This window comes from Phaenicophaeus curvirostris, chromosome 4 (assembly GCF_032191515.1).
Source record: "Phaenicophaeus curvirostris isolate KB17595 chromosome 4, BPBGC_Pcur_1.0, whole genome shotgun sequence".
In the NCBI taxonomy this organism is placed as follows: Eukaryota; Metazoa; Chordata; class Aves; order Cuculiformes; family Cuculidae; genus Phaenicophaeus; species Phaenicophaeus curvirostris.
Genome location: NC_091395.1, coordinates 50,023,636 through 50,045,581, shown reverse-complemented (window position 1 = coordinate 50,045,581; position 21,946 = coordinate 50,023,636). Strand labels below are relative to the sequence as shown.

The 21,946-nt window shown below is 37.8% G+C and overlaps 1 protein-coding gene across 2 annotated transcripts in view; it reads right to left on the bottom strand.

Annotated features, from left to right (window-relative positions):
* SCFD2 (sec1 family domain containing 2) overlaps window positions 1–21,946 on the bottom strand; it is a 200,490-nt gene that overhangs the window by 132,182 nt on the left and 46,362 nt on the right. For both annotated transcript variants that reach the window (XM_069856050.1, XM_069856051.1), the window contains exon 4: window positions 13,014–13,189. In XM_069856050.1, the coding sequence (XP_069712151.1) occupies window positions 13,014–13,189 (176 nt within the window). The remainder of the gene's footprint in view (window positions 1–13,013; window positions 13,190–21,946) is intronic.

Below are 21,946 nucleotides of genomic sequence, written 5' to 3'. Positions count from 1 at the left end.
TGAATGTCCTCCCTGCAGCAAACAAGCAGATGAAACTAAACCAGTATGCAGAGGATGCAAAACTTTGCCTGTGTCTGTGATTGACACTCACTTGAAGAAGCAGCAGCTCACATCTTTATCTGCAGCCACCTCTGTAGATGGAATGAAAAGATGCAGTGAACCATGTCCCTCCTGCAGAAGGTAGATTCTCAAACAGATTTTTTTTTTTCCATGGGACCCAGGAGAAACAGCATAAATTTTCCAGTAATTCTGGTAAAAGTCAACCTCTGGTCAATACAAGCTTGAAGAAACAGTAGATAAGTGGATACAGAAGGTGCTACCTGAGTTGTTCCAAAGATCTCCAGAACTACTGTGGAATACAGGGTACTTGAGTGTTGTGTATTAACTCCATGAGTACCAAGTATTTTTTGAGTAATTCCAGAAAGGAAATAAGCTTGATAGAAAATTAATCTACAGTATGGGGAGAACCCTACAGAGAGGGGTGGCAGGATAATTCAGTTAAGACAAGCGAGAAGATCAGGAGAGCTTTTCACTTGGCTTTTGGTACCTGAACATGTATTTTGAAATGTATTCCTATGTATCATATTGTCACAACCAGAACACTTACTCCCAGCTACAGCAACAGTCCATTACAGATAATGAACATTAGGTAGTGGTACACAATACCAAGAATTTCAGCTTTTAATTTTTTATATTTTTTAAAAATTCTAAAAGTAGAAACTTTAAGAGCCTTTTCATAACTGCATCTGTTAAAACAGATCTAAGAATGAATGCTTTTTGAAAATATATTTTCAAAACAAAATAGAACAAAACCAAATCAAGCCAATGAGAACCTGGACATCAGGGACACCACAGCCATTTTTAAAATATCTGTTAATAAAAAGGCAATTGAGGACTCATGCCAGTCTGTCTTGTGGAAATTTTGTTTTAACCACACTCTGATCCTACTGATGACAGAAAACCAATATTGTGAACAGATAAATTTAATAGCTATAGCATTTGATAACCTCAATTAATACGGTAACTACATCTTCCCAGATTTAATTGTGTTATCTTTGTTCCTGTGTTGCAGAAGAATACTGTGTCAAGAAATTCAGAGAAAAACAGAAACATTCAAAAAAACTTAAAGAAAATATTCCTTTTTTTTCTCAGTGAAGAATCCTTCTGCTCCATTCAGGAAAGGCAGCACTATTACGCGAGGGCAAGTCAGATGAAGCTATGGAGTATTTCTGAATCCTTTGCAGCTTATGGCTTAGCAGCTATTTCACTTTCCCTAGACTTGGGGACAGGTCAGAAGAGAAACTGACGGATAGAATTAAGTTGTATTTGGAGAGTTTCTCATCTCTGGCACATTACCTTTTCCTCTCCCTTTACTAATGCCCTTGTTAAAAAGAATTTGAAACTTTTCCCTTCCCTGGGCAGAGACCCAGACTATTATTTATTACTTATCTGTTACCTACATTTTACTCTCCTAAAGGATGAACCTACATCCACCTGACAGATGTGCTGAATGATAGTGGTTTATGGACTAAGCCATTTATTTATTGTAACTACAACTGTATGTTTTAACCTGCTATGAAATGATGAAATACATCATATCAATAGTGAATGTAAAACATTTCTGTACTCCAAACAGACTGTGAGGAGGTAAACAGCAGTTAACTGTATTCATGCCCTATTAGACACAGCTGCACAAACGGGCTGTCATATTTCATTAGTAAATACTGTACAAGTTTTACGTGTGCGCAGTGCCCTTCATTTCTGCAGGCAACATGACAGAACATTGACAGAATCATAGGCTATTTGTCTGAAAGGCACACAAAGGCCTGCACCCTGGGATGGGGTGGTGCGGGGGGGCACATCCAGAGAAAAATTTCGTTTTTCTTCCTGTGTCTACACTTTTAATTAAGAAAGCATTCTTAAAGAATACATGAAAGAGTAAATGCAGAGAAAACAATGCTACAGAAGACTCAGATTAGGTAATGCAGGTCATTTCTAGGTGTGGAGCAAGTTACTTCCTTTTGCTTTTTGAGGGGAGATGGCTGGCAAGTGAGAAGGAAGCAGTCTTGTTACGCCAGTGTGTCTTACATCAGCCCTCACATTACTCTGCACTGAGCTGGGAACACCACAGCCAGCAGGGAGCTTCCAGCACAAATCCACCTTTCTCCTACAGTATGCTGACTTTAATATTCTTGTACCCAAATATGGTGCCATGGCGTGAAACGGGTGGGCTTCCAAAGAGGTGTCTTCTTAGAAAAAGTCCCTAGAGAAACTTCATGACAATAATAGGTAACTGAACTGAAGAGATGTGAACTGGGGAAAATCTAAAGAAAGAAAACCACTAGCAGAAATCTCTCTCCCTTGCCCAAGAAACCTCAGGAACATTTGTGAAACACCTGCTAGGATTGAGCCATTTGTCTGTTACACATACTTGTGGGATAGTAGAGGTAGTAGTAACCACTTTGTTTAAATCCTAATATTTTATACCTCTCGGAGAAAAGAGTTAGGGTTACAACTTTGTTTAAGCAGAGGTGTCTGGTAACTTCCAGGAAGATGCAAGGCAGTAAGTATGGGCACACCTCTGACAGGCCAGATTTGATTTTTAACATTATTCTTCATTACCTACTTCAGAGGTAAAGTTCCACAAAGTTTTTTTCTGTCTGAATCAGCGTGTTGCCTTCAAACAAGAACTGTTTTTCTAACCTAGGAGAGCTGAGCCTGCCTTCTTTACTCTAAGTAAATAAACGATATATCATGTGAATCTACACATCTGCAAAAAATGATATCGTATTTTATAATGAACAAAAGTCTACCATGGCTCCATAGCTGGCCTAAGCCCAAAACAACTAGTATAATATTACTTTGTGTAGCTTGCTTTGGGGGTGCAGGTTCTCACTGAAAACACAGCCAACAACAGTTCAGAGTTTTGAGAGTTCTCTAACTCATTGCCAGTTCAATTTCACCAGGTAGAAAATAAGTTAGAACCAGGAGTCAAGTACTAGACCACACCTTGGTCTTGGCTGACCAGACAACTAGGAAAACTAACAGCACCTTGTTTTCCATCAAGTAAGCAAAATCAAATTAAGAATACAGTTACATTCAAACTGAAAATAATGCTTTTGGAAAAAATATTAGCCTCAGATTCTGAGCACAGTTGTGCCTTCAAAGAGCTTCATGTCCACGAGCAGATGATGCAGACTGAGGTAAAAACTGCAATTTGAAGGCAAGAGCCATAAAGACATGTTTGCACAAGTACATCACGACCCACCAAAGTTTATTTTTTCTGCTGGGGCAAAAATCTCATATTCTGTGGGACACAAGACAAACAGAGAGGTTAGGTGCACAGCTAGGCATCGGTACCACACCAATAGGACTATCTGCTTTCCAGGTTGGGACTGACTAACACTCAGACAAACCAGACTGTGGGAAAAAGCAGTTCGGTGTGCACCTGTATGTCTGTGCATATACCCTGTGCCCAGAAATGTCTGTGATCCAAGGAAGTGTGTGGGCCAGCAAAAAGTGAAGTATGCAACTCATTAATGTGGGGAGACAGAGGGAATGCAACATGGCAGCCCCGCTGTTAATTTTGGATATCACCCACAATAAAGTTTTTATTAATTTTCAGTTGTGCTGCTTTTCCGCTTTCTCCTTGCAATTTCTGTAGGAAATATCAAGTATATTCTCAAAAAAAAAAAAAAAAGAGAAAAACTAAGCTGACAGACTAATATAGTCACACTTAAAATCAGAGATACTGTGCTGGCACTATCAGACTGGTTTGCAGATAAGAGATTTGATAGGTGATTTACTGTCTTTGAGCTAACAGCCACCATGATAAGCAGTGCCTGTGAGTAAAGTACTCACGACACGATCTGTGCTCTGTGGTGTTGATTTGATTATTATTACAACAGTACCTAGAATTTACCTAGGGACAACACCTGGACAGTAAAACTAAGGCAGTTCACATTTCCTTAAAGGCTCTAATATAATTAGTGAATGCAGACAAACCCAAAGATAAATGCAGTCCTGCTCCAAACCTATAGCAGGGGTAAAATTAGTTAAGATAATTAACTAAGAAACTCTACATATCACCTTAAGAAAGCCTTTCTTTTCTAACCTAGACTATGATAAACTGAGTGAACCATCTTGACTGAAAGCATACAAAAAATACACCAAATAAATCCTTTCATCAAAAACTATGGTTATCATAATGAACAAAATGAATAGGAAATAAAATGCTAGAGCACAGAGAAAGCCGCCTACCTCCCTACCTCCATTCATATACTGGACTTTTGCCTATCAGGTAGCACACTACTAACAACAAATTAATGAGCTTTTTAGCAGAGACTATCCACCACAATAACACATTTGATTCACTACTCAACAAAATCTTGCCAATTAGCTTGTCTGTCAGGAGGCTGATGAATGTGCATTGCTAATGGGATTTCTGTAGTTAGAGGGCAAAAAGATTGACTATGGGAATCTGCTACTCTTGCACTGCTTTCCTGTGACCACAGAAGCCACACCTAAAAGGGCACTGCTTATGGGTCCCTGTCTCTCAAACTATATTATAAGATCCTACTGCCACAAGTGCTTAAATCGTCTACTTTTTCAGATCGGAAATAGTGCATGACTTTTTTCTGCAGGTTGATAAGCTAAAAGATTTGTCCAGCCCATTGGAGACATTTCTTATGTTTTTGGAAGAGTGTTTTTTAAAAAAAACACATTTCATGTGTGACTCAGCCTGACCTGTGCAAGTAATAACAGAACAAAGATAATTTTTTTGGTGAGGATGGCAATAATCTCATTAAGTACAGAATGGAAGGCAGAGCCTGCTATTAATATAAATCAGGTAGTACACAGCTCACTGTCAGTGGAGCAATGCATACAGCAAAGCAAGGACTTGCTGGGAGTACACATCACAGAAGCTTTGCTTTTTGGAGCCCAATTATCTGTGTAAGAGTAAATGGTGACTCATTCAGTATTGTTAATACAGTGTCCCTCCACAGCTACTCCATGCATACTGACAGGGAGCAAGGGCATCTGCCTTTTGGCCTGTGTTATCTTTTACAGCAAGTAAGCAGTTAATACTACATCTTAAGGAGAAAAGTCACAGAGAAAAAGGCAAGTGACAAGCAGAGCTGTAGCTCTGCACAGGGATTCCCCAGGGCTGGTAAAGGACATGGGCTGTCACTGATGTCAACTGTTTATACCAGAGAATTCTGCTGCCCTTCTGCAGCGTGGGCTAGGCAGATATGAACTGCCTGATAATATCAACATGCATGTCAAAAGAAAACTGAGAAGAAAAAGCTATTAATTGGTTACACTTCTAACAAAATAAAGTGTGTGTGTGTGTGTGAGTGTGTGTTCCCATTACAATCATTTATACATTGTACATATTATACAGTTGTACATTTATACATATTACTTTACATTAAGTATTCTGGGTTTGTATATAAAACATTAATTAAACAGTTCCCATTGACTTAATATGTTTAGCCTCTTCTTCCTACAAGGTTTTTCAAGTTTTATAGGTGTGGACATTTGTTCACTTAAGAAAGTAATTTCTTTATTAAGTGCTCATTTTAGAGGCTCTCATGACTCTTATCTGGATACAAAATATTAGCTCTTTCAGAAGATGAGGGAAGGAGGGAGGTCTTTGCTTTATAAATGAGAGCCACAATAGCAATTCTTTGCAATTTTTCAGACCAAATGCAAACACATTTATTTGACAAGAATACAGAAAGATACGCTTAACTGTCACGTGATATGGTAACCCTACTTAAGATATTTTAACCCTTTATCAGACAGAAAAAATTAAAGCATTGTCTTTCAACAGATTAACACGATGTCAGTAGGAGTAGCTTCTGTCAAATTATTTATGTAATATTAAAACAATGTTAAAACAATCCCTATCTGTATTTTATTTTGCTTTCAAAGTAGTCTGACAAGAGCATTTTACTCACAGAAAAGTAGTTTGACTATAAGAATTATACGTATACACATAGAGAGTAGAAGAATATCTATACACAAACACACACATATCCTTCTGAACAAAACCAGTTGGAATGTCTTAATTCTGGCATGCAAAACCTGGGAAATGGGTCCATAACCAAGCTCCTTGAGAATGCAGAATATAAATTGTAACCAAGAAGCTCCTCCTCTAGGGAGTATCATGGGTGGTGCACAAAACCTGACATACTCAAAACAGCTCACCACTTCTACAAATTTAGTCCACTGTTTTACCTGTATGGCTGTAACACTGAGGTGAGTAGTTATGGGGTCTGTTTGACAGAAATGTATAGAAAACACATAAACGTAACTGAAATCTTGTTAAAAACTAGTTATCATGAACATAAGAGGACTTGAGTGAGCAAAAGAAATGAACTGATACCATGTGAGGCAAGCTACAAGAAGCAAGGCTGTTTCAGGGCTTGTAGACACCCTTATTTAAATAAGGCCATGAAATTCAACATAAATTTTATGCAGGATAAATACTTGCAAAGTTAAAAATATCACACATATAAAGGCAGAATGCAAATGGGTTTACATGTTTTGGAAACAACTCTCAGTTTAAATGGATCAAGTCTAACAAACAGATGGCTAAATAAGAACCTACTATAAATAATTTGGAAGCTTAAGCAAGTAATTGCTGCAGGACTATTTTCTCTTCAGAAGTCATCAAATTACATTTGATTCTCTAGCTGCATAAGACAGAATGCAGATCAGTGCTGAAACTGCCATCTCATCCAAAAGGTACCAAATTCCAGAGGATGTCCTTTGCAATCAACATGGTATCATGCAAGACTCCCACCAAAACAATTCATTCCATATGTAGCTTTATGTTGAAAAGTGATCTGATATCAAGATTATTTTTTTTAATATAACACCTTTAATTACAGGCAACTAACCTCGTTGGTCTTCATTCTGAGTACTGCTGCAATATCTATTCTAAAAAGATTTATTCATCAACATTGTAGGCCGCCAGAAAAAGAATTTATTGCACCAAGCTGAGTTATATAATTATAAATTTCATGTAGACTAAAGCAATATAAATAACATCAACAAGAAATGCCACTGATCTTAATCTATTCTATGTAGAAAAAAAGGTCTTAGTACAGCTGAACTATGAATTATTTTTGCAGAGCAAGAGAAAATTCCTATTTCCCCACTGCTTTGCATGAAACTGCTTGCTTTGGCAGCTCTGAAGCCATGCTTAAGCTTTTGGTTTATACCAGTTTAGAGTTAATAAATGTCACCTAGTAAATACTGTACCCTGCAAAAAAGTTGAGAAGCCTGAAAACTAGTGAGTTCTAGGCAGAGAAAGTCTGCCTAAGTTTTCAGATTTATTGGAACAGGGTCCCGTGCAGGCATTCATATGTGAACAAAATCTACCATATTCTATAATGGCCAAAAGTGCAAATAAATAATAATAATGTCATCCTTGATTAAGTAATGAATCACGCATATTGTGTAGTTGTAAAAATGGTAGAGAATCATGGCATGGGATGGAATGGTTGCTAACACCCTAGCTATTAGATCTTGCTACTGAAACATTAACTACAATGTAAAATACTCAGCTGTACTGCAGTTTTTCCACTTCTCTATTTTGTGAGTTTGTACTCTAACATTCATAAGAGAAAGAATGATGTCATTTTATTAGCCTCATAACCACTTTCTGCCAACAGAAAAATAAAAACACTGGAATGACCATCTGGCATGAAGTTTCTGTTTCTCATGAAAGTATGTCTATATATTCTGTTTCTCAAGACACCAAGGACAGAAAAAGAAAAATCTGTCTTCTGACAAATGTTACAGCACCCAAATGAGAAAACAGAAATAAAATAAAACCAATTTGCATTTGAAAATTTAAACACGAAAATACTATACTGTCAGGACCTCTCCATGTAAGTATGTGTACACAGCTTCCACCACAAGAGTGACCCACTTATATTGTTACCAGAAGCCACTAAAAAGTCCAGATACTTTTGCTAAAATATTATTATTCTCTTTCATATTATTCTAAAGCTTTGAAAAAGAATGGAAAAGAACCTGTAAAACTCAAAAAATGACCAAGTCATTATTTGAAAACAAAAAAGTTAACTTTAGAAGGTAATGACTTTGATGGGTTCATCACATATTCTATATTGAATTCACACATAATGACAACTTGTAAGATCCATCTTTGCTTGCCCATTAGCATTACAGCACAGTATTTGTTTTTCTGAGCAGTCAAGGGGATGCACAGTTCCCACCTCTATGTTCTTGGCAGAGACTAAGAGTATGTAAGTAACACACTATTAAGCTAGGTAGGCTAATCATGAGCTCTGATTCAAAAGCAATAAGACAACGTGTGTGAGGTGGTGGTACGCATTGTCATGTCAGTGGAACAGCAGTCCTCAATATCTGCTAGGAACGTGCCATTTCCAGACTAATTGATAACATTTCTGATGCCATAGCTGGGAAATAACATGTGTGGGAGCACTAGCCCAATCCACAAGGCACTTGCCTCATAGACAGTATGGGACATGAAAGCTCAGAGGGGCCCTTGTCCCAGTTTTCAATGGGCTTTAAGTCTGAGAAGTCAGGCAATTCAAACAGGTGAAAGCTGAAGGGATTTTTAGCTGGATATGCATCATAAAACTAATTATAGGCAACCAGAAAAATGCAGCCCACAGTTTAAATTCTAATGTTTCACCTATAGAATGAAACTGTGAATATGTTTTGAGATTTTTGGGTTTGGTTTGTTTTAGTGGGTTTGCTGGGTTGGGGTTCTTTTGTATGACCTTTAATTCCAATTACTGTTGAGATTACATGACATTACTCAGCATCACAAAACAAAACTCTAACAGCACTGAGATTCAGTTGTAGCATCACGGCTTCCAGGTCAATGCTTAAGTTGTCTAATTTCTCAATTAACTGTGAAATGTTGGTCAGCAAGTGCAAAAAGTCTGTGCCACAAAAAAAAGCCCAAAGAAGCAACAATTCCCTCCCCAACAATTTCAGATTTCCTTACTTTGGGCAATGCAGTCATTTTATAAACAACAGTGCTGGTACACTTGTGATTTTAAAATGAAGTTTAGCCCAGATGTCTCAAAGAAATGAATGTCCTCATCCTAAAGAAGAAATTTTTGGGGGGAAGTCAAAATAACTGCTTTCAACAGTCCTGGTGCAAAAACCTGCTTGGATAAAGTATGCTGTGTTTCTAAAGAATTAAGCAAGAAATGTCAATAATATTGTGGAAGAGATTTTTTTTTAGTTTGAGTTATTAGTAGTCACTGTATGTTATGGAGAGGCACCTACACTGGATCTTTTTGCCATGGGATCCAAATACAGTACATGCAGGACCTGGTATTTTAAATCCATTTGGTTTAGTGGAAGGGTTGGCATTTAAAAATGTGCAGCAGACAATTAGCTGAGGACAAGACATAACCAACCTTTTGCTACCATGATATTGGTATATACTGATATAACTGTTGCCACAATTTGCTGCCATAGAGAAATGACAGCAGAGTAAACTTTTTAACATGGTAGTGTCTTTACTCATGGCAACCTACAGAAACTTAGGATTATCCTCCCCCTCATTTTCTATCTCTCTCCATGGTACAGCAGCAGAATTTTAAATTGCTTGGAGAATATGTGTTTTTTGAAGGGAAATGCATTTTGAGTACTCTATACGCTGTTTTAGAAACTTGGTCTGATAAACTGGCTTGCATCAAATGAACTCCAATCTTGGGGTATAAATGGATGGGACTATTCATAAAACAGACAATTACTCAGTATGAGAAGTACTTAATTCTTAAATTTGAGGGCAAGATTATGCCAGAGGATAAAGCCAATTGTAAGAGGCAGCATTCAGCCTGGGGAATTTCAGAGCGCTACCATTCACAGACCAACTGCGCTTTCCCTTGGGCCACATTATACACTCATTCACACTGCCTGCTGCTGCTGGGTACTTTTAAACAGAATTTGCAGGTAGAAACCCCTGCTCAGTGAATATATGAATAGTGTATGTTAAAAACAACAAATATTTTTTTTTTCTCACGGTGTCACATTTTGTTTAAACTCTGGAGAGAGATCTTTTTCCTGTGCTTTTGTATTTCATGGGCCTCTACTGCTTAATAAACCTCCACAAAAGTCATAAATTAGAGGAGAACAGAGAATACAGCTGAACAGAGCTGAAAAGTACGGAGTGACAATACTTTCTTACTTTCTGTTACCTCTCTAAATTTTAAATCCTTACTTGAAGGAAAACAAGGCAGTCACATAAGAAATAATGGGGAGATGCAAGCAGTGCGGTACAGCATTCAACTTGTGTTCCCCTTCCCACTTACCTGTTCTATGGATGGTCAAACTTAGAAAAACAGAATGAGGACCTCAAGAGAAAGTAAATATGATGGGGTGGGACATCTTGGTTAACAGGATATATACTGTTTCAGTTCAAAAAGTAATAAAAACTTCTGGATAGTAAAATCTCCATCAGGTGCAAAGGTAGAGTAGCAGAACACAGAGAAAACTTATAATAGACAAGATGAATCGTTCTGATGCATTACTCTTAAACCAGCCACAATCCGCTTTCCTTTGCAGTCAAGGCAATGATCCCATCAAAATCCAATTATGTTCTCAGACCATTCATCCTTACCAGTTAAGGAGAGGATAACTCTGTAGTAAGTATGCAACTGCACTGACTTTCAGTGGACTTCTAGTCAAAACCAAACTTCCTTACTGGAGATACAAAAAACTTTTTGAGAAAACACAGGTCTTAGAAACATAGTTACAGATCTTTAATTATGATAAAATAGTGGAAGTGGGCTTCTTTATACCTCTACCAGGCCATTTTTAGAACTGAGTACCTGCAACATCAACTGAAAGAAGTGAATCAAGGAGTAAAAAGAATTAAAATGGAAGAGGTTCTTCACTGTAAAAGACTAAAGGTTTCATGTCAACAATATATTTTTTTCTGAAAAACGCAAAAGTAGACTAAGCAGAGAATCCTGAGACCCAACGGAGAGATCCAGTAATGAGGGAAATTCCAAAACTCTGCAGATTTATTTTTTTGGGAAATCTGAGAATTCTAACACAAGCTGTTTATACTGGATTATCTCCTTTGGCATCAGCTGTAGTCCGACATGCATCCATCAGTGAAACATCTAGAATTGCTATGTTGTCTGACTCTAATAATACTACTCCCATTAGATCTTTCACAAACAGTCATCTTTTTGTGGTTCCAATATATAATAGTAACAATACTACTTTCACGTTTAAACAATTAATTTTTATTGAGGACTTTTTAAGAACTGAAACATAACAATTATGCTAAAGAATTTCTCAGTAATACTGCTGAAATAAATTACCATGGCATCAAATTTAGTGCAGCACACTGCTTGCTAACCATTCACAATGTAACGTCCTAGCTGAGTTTTGTAAATAAAAATCTCTGTTTTCTTCCAGATCTCTTAGTATTTTACTCTTCCTACAACCCTTGTCACCAGAGCAGAGACAGGCCATGTGCTCAGAAGAACATAACGCATGTTAGACTCTGTCTTCAAAGTAGAGTCAGTAAAAGGATGCATGCTCTATGGATTGTATAATTCAAGATAATTGTTGTTTGAACTACTGAAAATGAATGTGTGCTTAAGGAACAGTCACAAATGCTGGCCTAGAAAGTTTGCTTTGGCTGACACATTTTACCGTAATATGATGAGTGGAAGGCAGTGGGTATAATCTAAAGCCACCTAAGATTATGAGTGCTTGTTATATATTTCTTCTTTATGAAATACGGTTTGCTTGTTTCTTACTTGTGTTTTACCACTCCCTGATGATTTACAGCATGCTTTTTTTTATAGGCAGCTGTCTGTTGTTGTGAAAACAATGCTGAACTTGCAGTTTTATTTTGATTCTAAAGCTGAACTGGTTTTAAGATGAAACTTTAGCCAACTTCTGAGAAGAATTATGTGACACGAGTCACTGCAGGAGACAGAATGGGACTACAGGCTGTCAGCCCCATGCTTTACAGTCCAGACAAACCAAAGAATGGCTGCAAAGAGTTATTTAAACTGAGATGTGCTTGTTTCTTAAGTAAAGAAGGCTGCCTACATTATTAAAAAATATTTGCCTTACCAAGAGAGAATAGTTTTAAATTAGTGTAGAAAAGAGCTTGCTACTATTCAAGTTTCACATTTTTTTTGCACCCCAAATGTTGCAGAAATTCATTGGCTATTAAAATATGAAGTATAGGCTGCATCTTTTCAAAGGAGCAGGGAATATACCCTGCTGCCAGAGATAATAGGGAGAGTTGAGTTGTTGGTTTGCTTTTGACATCTAGACAAAGACAGCTAATATTTACAGAACTAGTATCTGGTTTCAGTTGAGGTCCACACTATACATTTCACTCATTTAAGGCTAACTCTAACTTCATTAGAAGTTAGTTCATGAAGGCTTGCCTCTTGCTACGATTTCTGATGATGGTTCCTCTAAAAACAACACAATGGTAGAAGAAACAGCACAGGGAGGAAAGTTTTGAGCTTTCTCTGAATTTCTGCAGAAATTAACTCTACTAGGTTCTTAGAAAAACTCCTCCTTTTTGTGGTATCCATCCAAAGCTTAGTAGGGTAGAGATTCAATATACCACTAATTCTTAATTTCCTGAGAGAAATTCAAATGTGATACAAAATGGTATGTAAATAATGATGACCATCATCATCCTATCCAATGCTAGAAGTTATATCATCCTGAAATTTCATATAAATGCAAAACCATCACCCATTTCAGATTATTTATGTACTTCACCTTTGGTGTCTACCCTTTTGTTTATAAAATTATTCTTAGACAAACCTATAAAAGATTAACTATGTAGGTTCCCATTGTTTTTATTAGTTTAGCAACAAGGAACAGCTTTTTAGCAAGACATCCAACACACATAAAAAATACAAGCTACAGAATTCAATAGCAATTCAAAAAATTAAAAAAAAAACCATCATGTTTACTCAGGTCAAATAAATTCACATAATACGCACCTGCAGAAGTAATCTCTCAAACGCAAGGAAGTTGTCCCATTTGGAAGTCTGGAGGTGTTTCAAAGTCTGGACTGTGGCCAGCACAAGCTGTAGAAGACCACAGTGGTTCTCCAAAGCTTTGAGATTGTTTCTGAAAAGCTGAATGTATGAGCTGAGTTGTTCTGGGGTGACTCTGCCTGTGGAAAGGAAGACAGGACACAGCATTCAGTGCTGGCAAATACAAATCTAGATTGCTTAAATTATAGTGAACAAGTTACAGAGAACTTTGGAGACTCACTCCACTATGGGCCTGGTCCTAGCTTCACTGCAATCACTGGGAGCTTCAACCTGCAGCAACAGGTCAGGACAATGACTTATTTATGAATTGTGTCTTAAGGTATGTGGTATGGCAGTTATTTAACAATACAGAACAGGTGCTGACATAAAGGGTAATACCATTTTTTTTGTTTCCAGACGTAAGGAGACATATATTTAAGCTAGGGAAATAATACTTTATGACTACTTCTAAAAAATGGCTGATGTTTCTTATCAAAAGTTCAAAGGGAATTTGTGAGCCTTTTACCTTACACAAAATCCACACCCTCCAGCCACTTCCTGATGGTGCATTGCTGATCAGCGTTGACTCAAAAAATAGAGATAATAGTAGTGATTTAAGGGGCTGTTTTCTAGAGCTGTTCTTAGAAGGGACACTCCCAAGGCATAACTCTAGTTCTGAGATGCAGTAAGCGTAGCATGATTTCACAGGTTATTTGAAAATAAACAGCCCAGTGCCCATACATTGGCCAGTAGATCTCTCTTTAATAGAAGAATATGAGAGGAATCATTCAGGCCACACAAACACTACAGAATTAGCAGTTACTCCATCCAACATTGAAGTGCTAGCACAACTGCTAAATCAATTTATATTTTAGAAGCAATCTGTTCCAGGGAGGAAGGTCCACAGTACCTCATCTGCTGCAAGAAAATCGTCACAGGCGAACACAGACACCACCAACATGCAAGGAAAAATGGTGTCAAAATACTATTCTAATTGCAAGTTTGGACTGAGATGCAGTCCAAGGCTGTTTTCTGTTTCCTGGCAGTCCCTACCAGTAACAAGTCATCTTCCTCAAGCAAACCAGACCTAAAGAGCAGGGCCATGTGAGATGGAGTGAGGAGGATCCGTTAACTTAAGCAAGTCAAGCTGTGGTGCCAGAAAGGCCCTAGTCTTAGCTAATGTGAGGTGGTTCATGGCTTTAACCACTAATCATTTTATTCAGTATTTTTCCACAAGGGAAAGATCTTGTAAGACTGTCACTGTATTTCTTCTCTATGTTTGGTTATATGACCTCTTTACAAGGCTCTCCATCTACCTCCATCCTTTCAGTATCATATAAATGGCTAATAAATTATTCCAACAGTGAATAAATGTTGAAAGCACTTTCTCTTAGCTTCAGTGATACCAAGGGCAGTCTTTGGAAGACCATTTAGATCAGGGAAAGCTGCTAAGTACAGCAAAATCACACAAGCTCTTTATGTGAATTTTAAAAGAAAGCATCAAACAGAAAAGTCAGCAAATTAACACACAAATCAAGCCAACAACTCTCACTAGGCTGGAGAGCTGACAAAAGGCTTCCAAAGTTAGCCCGCATGGGCTAAAACAGCAACCACAGCCATATGTGTTTTTACACTAAACGCTGGAGCTTTCAGTCTTGTTTTATTTCTTTTAAAGCTGTGTCAGTCAGATTTACACTGTAATTTGAAAAAGTCAGTATGTGATGCCTTGCAACATACCTTTGATAATGACTGCAGTATTACCTATAGCAGTCCTGTTACACAGTAGCATACTCAAAATCTGATAACTTGCTTCAACTGAGAAAATGAGAAGTTGCCAGCCCTTCCTTCATATGGAACAATAAAATGGGAGGGTTTTTGAGACTTCCGATTTGAATTTAAAAAATAATAATAATAATTTCAAGAGCCTTCTTCCATATTGTCCCTTGTGAAAGTAAATCCAGATGCAAACTGGATAAGTCTGAGATCTATTCAGCACCATTTTAGATAAACAATCAAATTCTTTCCCACCCTCAGAGTACCACAAAAAGAAAGTCCAATACATGTAAACACAAGTGAAATCCTGACCTTAGCAAGTCATTAACAAAACTTACATTGGCCTTGAAGAGTGCAGCATGTCATCTGTCATATTTACAATATCCATGGAACCACATGGATCCTCGGTTCAAGAGTTCCAGCCAATTTCTACACAGAAATCTCCCTGGACCGCTAGCTGATAAATACGACTGTTCCAGTAGACTTTTCCTGAGGCAGAAATCCTTACCACCTTCCCTGCTGCTTGCTCCCAGAGGGAGATTCCAGCACAACAAACTCAATTTAATCTAATCCCAACTCTATCAGCCTTTTATTTTTTTAACATCCCTCTGCCATTTCAAGTTCTTTTGTGTTGCAATGTGGCAGACAGGTCCTATGATATCAAGAAGAGAGAGATGCCAACCACATCATCATGTTTCAACTGTCACTGTATTCTTCTAAAGCAAATCCAGAGATTCACAGTCAGAAAAAGGCAACTTTCGGCAGAAAGGACTGTAGCCTAAGTGTCTTGTCCTGATCTCTTCTCTTCGTGCTCCATCACAGTCATACTCTGATCCAAACCTACACGTGTGCATAGCTAGATATCTGTGTGAGCACCAAAGTCTGACTTGCAAGGACTAGATTATGCTGACAAAGCACTTCCTCATTTTCTAATTTCTGGATGTGTGAAGAAAGAGAAGTATGACCTCAGCCACCCTTAAGGGATGTGAAAGTATTGATAACCTTTCTTGGACAAACACCAGGATTTCCATATTGTCTGGGAAGTAACCTTTACCATTAATAGTTATCAAGTGCAGCATGTGTAAAACAGGTACATTTATCCCAAACTCTGTCAATAACAATAAATCATGATACAGTACTTGATAAAAACAATACCTACTGAAAGCAACATTTTAAAAAAAAAGTTTCAAAGCTTCATGCCTCTTCCCAAGTACAGCAGAGAGGATAGAATGGTGGTAACTGGTAAGTCTCACTGAAACTCAGAAGTTGATAGAATACAGGAGGGTGGGTAGTAGGGAAGGAAAACAGTAATGCTGATAGACTAATGATGCAAGTACTGCAGGAATTAATTTAGCTTAGAAACTGTGAGTGGTTAGTTAGGAATAAAAAAAGTATTTGTGCACTAATGCAAGAATCTTGGACAACGGAATGAAAAAATAGTGTAGGGAATGAAACTGAATATTAAAGAAGTAACAGAAACATGATGGATTAGGTACCAGTCTCACGGCTGATGAGCTAGTTCTATCCAGGAAACAATGAAAGCCAGGGTGAGGAAGAAGCTCTGTATTTTAGCAATCTGATAAACTGAGGCTAAAAACGTCATTAAAACAGGACCTAGGCTAGACTAGGAAAACTAAGAAATGGTGAAAATTAGCTACATTATTAGTCTGCTGTCAGAAGTATGAAAAGCTTCAGGCCAAATGCCCAAGAAAAAAATACCTTACATGACAGAGGAAAGTGGGATCAAATGGAGAGTACATCTATCAAAGAATATCATGACAAACAGATATGTAACCAATTAATAAATTAATTATAATGCATATGGATTTAGCATAGTATAAACCATGCCATAACCACATTTAAGGGGAAGAAAAAGACTAGGATTACAAGAATTATAAGATATCTAGGAAACTTCCAAAAGTAGATGACAGGTAACATGCAATAGAGAAGTACTAGTACATAAAAAGAAAAGGTAAAGTAAGAGTGTGCTTGTGTGAGCATGTACATATTTATAGAACAATTTTTGATACTAAACAGTTCCAAAACGGGTGCTGTTACAGGGTTGTGAAACACCATTAATATGGAAGAAGAGCAGATGGCACAGCTGGATTGCTTTGAGCATTGGACTAATGTAAGTGGGATGAAATTTAACAGTATAAAGTGGAAAATTACACATTTTGAGCCTACAGTAAGAGCATCTGCTGTAGATTGGGAGATAAAAGCTGAAAATGACAGAAGAAATAAATAATGTCTAGGCCTTCTTGTTGTTAAAAAGCAGGTACAATCCATACTAAGTGATACAGTTACACTAAAAGCAGGGCCACAAAAATGCCTCAGTACAAAGCTTCTCCTCCTGAAGCACTCTGAGAAGCGATAATCATACCCATTCCTGGAAGTTTAACTCTCAGTTGTGCTGCATGCACAGAGAGTCTCCTGTAATGGTCATGGGGCAGAGAACCTAAGTTAGGAAAGCAAAATAGAAATGCTTGGCTTATATGGGCTCCACAGCCCATCTGGAAATAAACAGGAATCTCTAAAAATGCACAAAAAATGTTTACACTAAGGGTCAATATTGGTACTGAAATTAATGGACATAAATATTGGTGCTGAAATTAAGGGACATAAATAAAGCATGAATATCTTTACACCAGACATTAAGAAACCATACTAATCAATCTTCAAACAGTGGAGACAAAAGTGGAGGCAAATATGAGTTCAATGAGTGTCTAATTAGCAGTTGCATAAGTGCTCACAAGACTTAATTCAACACAAATGCCCCCTTCAATCCTTCACACCCATCATAATTAATTTGCAAACACACTGGGACATGCAGATGTTGAATTCCACCTCCAACTTACAAGAATTCAGAGCAAATCCCAAAAGAACTACAGATCACTTTTGCTAACTTTTAAATTACAAAAGCCGTACCTCGCAGTTAAAAAAAAAAAAAAAAAGACTTTTCATTAAATATGAAAACAGCAGCTCTGACTATGAACATATGCAACACTACACAATACAGAAAATGCACAGTTAACAAATGCTACATACACAAATGGTGATGTGTATGGTTAGACTGAAGGGAAGAAATAATTCTACTATTAGTAAAGCAGATGACTCAAGTTAGACGTACTCAGGCATAAATTACCAGCACTGATATTAAAGATCTGTCAAAAATCTGGTTTTGAGTAGTGAGAGTAGTCTGAGTGGAACAGAAAGGCTTTCACCTCAACAGTTAAACAAAAAGTTAACTAGACAAAGCACATTTGTAGACATCAAGACACAATTCCACAGTCTGTCTTTTTTCCATTTTAAATTAATGCTGCAGTCTATGTAATGCAATGTAGGCATCGCTACAAGAAAATAATTGTTTTTTAATATATATTTACTGGTGAAGTAAATTTTTAGAATTCAGAAACCCAAAGTGTAGGCTGTGGTTTTTTTTACATAAAAATGTATAGATGAATGAGGTGTCTAAAGAGCAAAGGTCAGCATTATCAGTCTGCTGTTCCAGACATACAGTCCCTATTTTTTCATCTACCACTTAGTTAATTATCTCCATAGGGACACAAAAACAAGTACAGAAGAAAGTACGTTTTGTGACCAATCGAATAAATAAGTGGATGCTTTTCCAAGACTACAGGAACCGCCAAATACACATAGCTTTAAACTTAGTTCCATTTTATGCAAGAACACAGTTTAAGCTTCACTGGCTAAAGCACTTTTGCTGAGATCTATTTTTCACTTGACAGAACAATGAATAAGAAATGACCTTGGCACAGTTATGTTCACAGACGAGATTTTTCAAGGGAGTAGACAGCTGAAAAATTCCAAATAAACTGGTTTTCCTGGTCCACAGTCTTAAGAATATAGACCTTTCTCTCCCAGTAGCTTGACTCTCTAATCATGTCTAATGCTGGATACTTGCAAGGAATGTAGAAAGTTCTGATATTCACAAAGCCAATTGGGCAACAGTACTGCTAAGGGAGTTGGATACTTTGCAAGCCACGTGAGAGCAATTCAGTACGACGGACGACGCCCCTTATGTCTCCTTGTAAGTGTAATTTCCAGATGTTGTTACTAACTCAAAATGCTTTTGCACTTCTTAGGAAGTTTCAGTAACACCCTTAAACACAAGTGCCACAAAAATAATTTTATGTCAACTTTTGTTTAGCTAAATGCAAAAGTCATACAGTCCTTTAAATTATTAATAAAGAGAAGAATGCCAGCTACTCCTTAGTTCTTTGGAGAGATGAAAGTATGCCAGTATGAGATGCCATTTGACTGGCTTCCCCAGAATAAGGCTCTGGACCCAAAGAGAACTAAATCTTGCAGGAAACTGAAAGGAGAGCTCACAGGTTTATTTCTAAGTGTGTGTGCTCATCTCCAACAAAAACAAACCCATCTGCTCTGAGGCTGATAGTCATTTGCACATCTCTCTTCCGCTGCAGGAGTACTACTATCCAGATAACTCCATGGTCACAGGTATGAGCACAAATGGCAAGTCCTTGATAGCAGTCCCAGCATAAGTCCATCCTGGGGGTCTGAGCAGCCCCTGAAGTACATCCCAAACTGCATGACAGCAGCAATCTTCTGCTGCCTTCTGCCAGAAGCACTGTGCCACCAACAAAGAGCTGCAACCAGCCTTCCTTCCTCACCAGCCCTTACTGACTCCAGTTCTTACCTGCCACCCTAGCAAGAGCTGCAGGACATGGACACTGGAGGTCAGCCACTCTTCCCTGCCTGTTGTGGGCTTTCCAGGGCATCTCAAGTCACTCCAGAGTCACAGACCTTCAGGGAGGCAGAGCCTCTCAACCTGTCACATGTCTGTGAAGGTGCACATAGTGGTGGTTTTCAAGGATGTAGCTGCCACTAACAGTGATGACAATTATGCTAAGGTTTAGCAAATTCTGGAATAGAGGTATATACCTAGAACAAATAAAGCTGGACTGTATTTACCGCTCAACTAACACTTGCCATGTGAGTTTGAACATCTAACACAACTTGGCTTTAATCTCATCAGCCGTAGCACAGAATTAGTTACCTCAAAACCAGTTAATTATTCATCACTAGATGTGTGGGCTATCATTTAATCCTTCTTTTAACAGTGTTCCTGTACAGATCATTTATATACACACAAGTGCCATATGCTGTTTTAGCCTTCTCTCCTATTTAGCCTCAGTCATCTATTACAAAATGGAAACCACGTCTAAATATCAGTTGTTACTATTCTTTCGAAATTCTTTTACATGTCTTAAACTAAATAAAACTTAACCAACTTGATGAGACAATAAAGCACTCCAACAAAATCATCAATATTCTCAGTCCTAAGCACCTAAATGCAAACGCCTAAATATGACCCCAGTTATGATTACCTACTGCTTCTAGCTTCTCAGTACACTCAAAAGGATTTGACAAACATAACTGGCAACTTAGGAATCTCAATATGGGTTGATTATCTTTTCTTTTTTGTCCTTCAGAGCTTTGTTTTCAAATGCATGGCCACTTCAACACATTATTTCCTTCTCTGTGCCCTCTACCATTCAGTTTCTCCTTTCCACTTATATCGATATGAACAAGAAAATAGCAACCATCTCTAGCTAGCTTCTACAACATTCTCTGGTTGTCCTTCCAAATATTAAAGCAAATTTCAGAACTGTTTGAATAAATAGGTGAAATCTTATCTTCCACAATTAAGCTTCCTAGGGGTTGCCATCTATATTAAACTTCCAATTAAATACCGGCATTGTTTCTCAGATTCCCTTCTTAATCTTGACTAAATATAGGTTATGGTTATATTTTATTAACTTGCTTTTCACCTCTTCCACCAGGTTAATAAATTCTGGCAAAAGGTCCCAGCCAGAGGGTCTCTAGCCCTGAAAAAAACAGTAATCCTTGAGAACAGCAATTCATTGTGGCCATAAAGGGACTTGAAATCTGCAAATTTGGTTGAATCATCTCCTGAATGCTTCAAACTTCTTGCAGAAATGCATTAACTTGTTTGTCTTAAAATAACATGCCCAAAGGACTTCAGGTGGCTTGTGCATGTCCTCATTTAGCACTAAGACATATGTTTTCAGACACTGAGCACTTCATCGTGTTCTTGGCAGGCTGTCCCAGAGAGAGGGAGGTCATTGCTCTTCTTTGGTACATTATTCACAGGCCTCATTATTTCTCTGATGATTTCTGGAAGACTTCTGCAGCTGAGAATACCCTAACAATTATTTTGGGTGGTAAGTAAATAAACAGGGATGGAAAACATTATGGTGTATGAGTATGTACATACGTAACTCACCATGTCTCTCGTGTAACAAGTCATCCTTTGTGAGACAGAATGATGAGACTTACACAATTATGCTCGGGAAAAAAGCACTAGGCGAGCCACTCAGTTTTACTGTATTGCCACGTTCCACCTCTTACACTTAAGAGAATTTGCAAGCACACCAGCATATACTATGTCTTTGGTTTAAGCCTTTTGGCATGGGCTATTCTCAGTGGCACTTTGTTCCATTTACTTCTACATCACTGCCAGCTACTTTCTTCAAGTTTGCTTCCCACTTATTTTTAAACAGATGGCTAATTTTTTACTGTAAAGACATTCTGAAGCCCTTCCTGTCATCTCCTCAGACACACAAAGCTGATGTCCACAACTACCCCGGTCTTGAAGCAAAGTGCAAGTGGCATGTGTTTCCACTGTGTGTCAATCAGACACCAGAACCAACATCTCCCAACCCATATTCATTAACTCTCTTGCTGACGTCAAACACAGTCATTACGGGTGGCACACCCTGTTAAATGAAGATATCACAACACACATGTACAGCAAGTTGTATCTTATTTCCAGCCAGGCTGCTTCCCTACAGATACAAATAAATGGCAACTGTAGTAAATTTCCTTTTCTTGGACTCAAAAAATAAGTGTTTCATTTTTCACTCAGGTTCAAGAGAGTCTTAGGAGACCTGCTCCTGTGTTTCTAACCACTTCTTGATCATCACAAATAGACAGTCTACAACTATAGTGCCTTTAAAAAAAAACAAAACCAAACCAACCAACCAACCAAACTTCAAATACAAAACTTAAACATATTTCCCTTCAAGACTGAGAAGATATAATTGAAGTCAACATCA